Below are 4,731 nucleotides of genomic sequence, written 5' to 3'. Positions count from 1 at the left end.
AAGAAAAAAGAGTGAGAGAGAACCCAGTCTTTTAAAAACCTTTGGACTTTTAAACAACAACAACAACAACTTGCCTTCTGTTTGGTGTCTCACCTGTGGGTGTCTGGCCTGGGCTGGGCTGGGCTGGGGGCAGAGTGAGTACCCCCCACCCCCTCCCCCCCCAAATCACCAACCCCCTGAAGCATCTCTCCCTGAAGTTGCCTCTGGTCCTTGTTTGTTGTGTCTTGTGGTTAACCCCAACACTAACACTTCTCTGGGCGTCTGGTATCACCTCATCACACCCACCACCCCCATCACCCCCACATCACCCCCCCATCACACCCACCACCCCCATCACCCCCACATCACACCCACCACCCACATCACCCCCACATCACCCCCCCATCACACCCACCACCCCCATCACCCCCACATCACACCCACCACCCCCATCACCCCCACATCACCCCCCCATCACACCCACCACCCCCATCACCCCCACATCACACCCACCACCCACATCACCCCCACATCACCCCCCCATCACACCCACCACCCCCATCACCCCCACATCACACCCACCACCCACATCACCTCCCACAGCACCCCCACCCCCCTCCCATCACCCCCCTTCCCATCACACCCACCCCCCATCACCCCCATCACCCACCCCCCCATCACCCACCCCCCATCACACCCACCACCCACCCCCATATCACCCCCCCACATCACACCCACCCCCCACATCACCTCACCCACCAAAAAGAAAGAGAAGAAACAAAACAAAACAAAGGAGAGACTCACATCCTCCAGGTACAGTACAGGGCCGGAACTAAAGTCCCGCGGGCACAAAGTTCCCGCCCTCTTGCTCCTCAGCCGGACGCTTGCGAGCGCTGCACAGTCACCGTGCGGTTTGCGTCACACTCAGACTCCACCCCCTTTTGCTCTCCCTCCCTCCATCACTTCCGTTTCCGGTTCGCCTGCAGGGACAGCAATGGCGGCTCCTAAGAAGGAGGTGTGTGGCGGCGGCGGCGGCGGCGGGAGGAGGAGACGGTTCCTGGAGCTGTTTAAAACCGGTTACAACTTCGCGACGGATAAGAACGACTTTCGGAGGTGAAGGAGGGAGGGATTTTGTGGGGGGGGATGGGGGGCGGGTAAGGGTGAGGGGGTCGTGATGGTGGGTGGGGGGTTGATGGTGGGTGGGTGGGGGGGTGATGGTGGGTGGGTGGGGGGGTGATGGTGGGTGAGGGTGGGTGGGTGGGTGGGTGGGGGGTTGATGGTGGGTGGGTGGGGGGGTGATGGTGGGTGGGTGGGGGGGTGATGGTGGGTGGGTGGGGGGGTGATGGTGGGTGGGTGGGGGGTTGATGGTGGGTGGGTGGGGGGTGATGGTGGGTGGGTGGGGGTTGATGGTGGGTGGGTGGGGGGGTGATGGTGGGGGGTGGGGGGTGATGGTGGGGGGTGATGGTGGGTGGGTGGGGGGGTGAGGGTGGGTGGGTGGGGGCGTGATGGTGGGTGGGTGGGGGGGTGATGGTGGGTGGATGGGGGGGTGATGGTGGGTGGGTGGGGGGTGATGGTGGTGGAGCGGCCTCGGCCTCGCGTGAGTTGACTGGATATGTGGATTAATTGGAACGGTGGGAATCAGCGTTGAGACGCGAGTGCTGTCGGGATCGGCCACGAGAGAAGACAATGATATACTTTCAGGACTCAGCCTACCGTTTGATGTGATCCGGGTAACTGGCTTTAAGCGCTCCGAGACGCCGTCCCGTCCGGCGCGATGTAAATGCAAGTTGTTGTAGTCGAGCGGTGTTTTGGAAGCTTACTGCCACCTCTTCCCTCAGGGTGGGGAGCTCACGCTGACTGCGGTCAGTTTGTTTTGTTCGTGGCGGTTTCGTCTTTCACCGATTTCTGGCCAACACTTGCACTCACAACAGCGACTGACCTGAAACCTAATCTTTAGCTTATCGTACAGAGCTTATCTGCTGTCGCTGCTTTTGACCTTGGGTTTAGAAAAACACTGCAATTTAATTACTTTTAAGATAGCTACTGCGTTCAGATGCAGCCTCAAGGCTTGTTGAGCAATTAAATACCAAATTAAACGACATTTCCTCCTATCCTTTCACAGTGCAATAGAACCATGAAATAGTGTCCTCGATAGGAACTCAATTGACGCTTGAGAATTTTTAGGGAGTACGACACACTTATCTAACGGCACCGGTTTTATGAGAAAGCTCACGTATATTTGACCATGAACAGAAAAATAATAATCCTCCCGCGCTCTGTTCCTGACTGACACTGCCTGTAAAATGTAGACTGTTATTTGATACAACTGTCTATGAGAATGAACCTCATGTCAGGTTTGCAGACGTCAGACTGAATCTCCTGCTCACTTGGAAGTACAATACAGACAATATTACACGTGAGAACAACACATCAAATTGCGTGTGGATAGCTGACGAGGACAGGATTGGATTCTCCAAAGATTCTCCAAATAGCTTGCCGAATAACTCAACGACGTGCATTTTCATTTACAATAACAACTTGCGTTTATATATAGCGCTTGTATATAGCAGGGTAGCGTCCAAAAGCGCTACACGCTCAAGGCTCACACCTGAATAATGGGCAGGTGACAAGTACCGGTGGAGCCCAGTGATGGCACTTTGGTAGAAAATCGAAAGGTCTTTGGGAGAGGAGGGCAGACAAATGGTAAAATAAATAAATGTTGCTCGGTACGTTGTAATCTTTTGGCATTCCTACTCGGGGCTTTCTGTAACAATTACCCGAATCAACACTCGCTCAATTATTTTTACTTCAGTACTTTGTAGGGTTACAATTTCAAACTGATTTTATATATATATATATAAAGATACTTTCAGCAGATAGATTGCAACTCATCCTTTTCCTATCCCTCTGTTTTAAATAGGAACCTAGTTGTCAACCTCGGGCTGTTTGCTGTAGGAATTTGGATTGCCCGTAACCTCTCGGATATCGATTTGATGGCACCTCAACCTCTTCAGTAGCTGTGACTCGGGTGAGTTCTTGCGGCTGTTGGAGAAACTGCAGAGCTGGACATTTTTCTCCCCCGTGAAAGCACTTTTGATTACTTTTCTCCTAGGCTCTGCTTGTGCCTGTCAGCTTCCGGTACCTCTCTCCCTCACCCCCAAGTGGTGATTGTTAGTGTGTAAGTTAACAAATTACACGACCACAGATGCATTATTGCAGGAGTTACAATGGGAAGCCCGACTTGATATTCTCCCATCTCAATTCCCAATCTAATCAGGAGCACTGAAACAAATTGTTGGCGTTTTGTTGAGGCTGAGAGACCAGCTAACAGCTGACAAACCATCTTGCTGGTCTGAATGGCTCAGCTTCTCGCTGGATAAACCAGCTGAGAGGCGTCGGAGAAATCTTCTCGGACTAGTATTTAACAGTAACATTGTCATCAGACCACTTTTACTTTGAAACAGTTGATAGTCTGCACAAAGTCTGGATTTCAGAGCTTCGTTCCTCTCGGTTGCCTTATCTGATTGCAGACACAACTATTTTGACGCAAATATTTCTCTGAAAATTAAGCATCTGTTTTGTCTGTGGCCAAAGCGCTATTTGTGCTCCTGACAAACACGCACAGCCCAGAAGGTCGTATGTTTAGTTCACGCCGATGATTCTGTCTTCTGCACTTACAGATTGACGCAGAACCTCACATCGTAGCTAGCAATAGCTGGACTCAACTACAGTGCCTCACTGCTGACCCAGGGGGGTGTGAACATTCGTCTTGGGCGGAAAGGAGTGAAGCAGACTGCCGGTGTACAGAATTAAACTATTATTATTATGTATTCGATTTTGTTACGTATGACAAGGAGCAGATTATAAATAAAACCTGGAATGACTGCCAACAGTTGACTTTGCTTGCTGCTTTATTCCCTGGGCAGACAGAGATCAGCTAACAGGCTGTGCGCAATTGCGTTGGCCACAAAATACCCTAAGGTCAATCCTCTTTACAGTGTATCCTGTGAAGGGCATTGAGACGTCTCAACGATGTGATAAGGCGCTATGTCAAACACAAGGCTTATCATCATTATTATAACAATCTACAAAAGCCCCCAATAATACTTGGGGAACAATATCCCCTCCACGGAAACCTGCTTCAGAAACCCAAGGCGGAAATTGAAGGGGTTTAAAAATAAGATGATCATCACATGCCTGTTAAATTCTAAAGTTGTACTCTTTTTATTTTGTTTTTTTTTCTTTATTAGGAACTAACTTACAAAACGATAGGCGTAGAAAGACAAAAAAGCTTAGAAAAATCATTTTTCTTCTATTCATTTGTTTAAAAAAAAAATCAAATCACAGAAGATGAAATCCAGATCGATTTCGACATGGCAAGACAGTCACAGGAAATGGACCCTGATTCAATGTGCCGTATTCTCAATTACCAAACCACATTCGCTAAAACACACGAACAAAGTGCCCTAAATCTAACATTTAAAACCCACTACTGAACATTCAACGTAACAATACAGATCTCGCCTCGCTATCACATGCCTTCAACAAGCTCCTGGCACGAGCTAGAAACGTTTTATTTCAAACAGAACATGATCATGCGTGTGCTTAACATCACTTTTGAACAAACTGAACCGATGGACCATTCTTCAGCCCCAATTACACAGGCATTTTTGTGTGTGTGTGTGTGTGTTAGTGTGTCTGCGGGGGAATAAGATAAATTAGAATCGACACAGAATGCAGCTGGTTCAACGT

At 49.7% G+C, this 4,731-nt stretch overlaps 1 protein-coding gene across 1 annotated transcript; it reads left to right on the top strand.

The window, feature by feature from the left end:
* Nucleotides 1-951: 951 nt before the first annotated feature.
* tomm6 (translocase of outer mitochondrial membrane 6 homolog (yeast)) lies at nt 952-3,869 on the top strand. The gene is made up of 3 exons (XM_007899511.2): nt 952-1,092; nt 2,900-3,007; nt 3,660-3,869. Exons 1-2 carry the CDS (start codon nt 974-976, stop codon nt 2,994-2,996), a joined length of 216 nt encoding a protein of 71 aa, XP_007897702.1. The 5' UTR covers nt 952-973; the 3' UTR covers nt 2,997-3,007; nt 3,660-3,869.
* Nucleotides 3,870-4,731: the final 862 nt, after the last annotated feature.

This window comes from Callorhinchus milii, unplaced genomic scaffold, assembly GCF_018977255.1.
Source record: "Callorhinchus milii isolate IMCB2004 unplaced genomic scaffold, IMCB_Cmil_1.0 Scaffold19, whole genome shotgun sequence".
NCBI lineage: Eukaryota > Metazoa > Chordata > Chondrichthyes > Chimaeriformes > Callorhinchidae > Callorhinchus > Callorhinchus milii.
The sequence above is the reverse complement of the archived record's forward strand: the minus strand, read 5'-3'. Positions and strand labels throughout refer to the sequence as shown.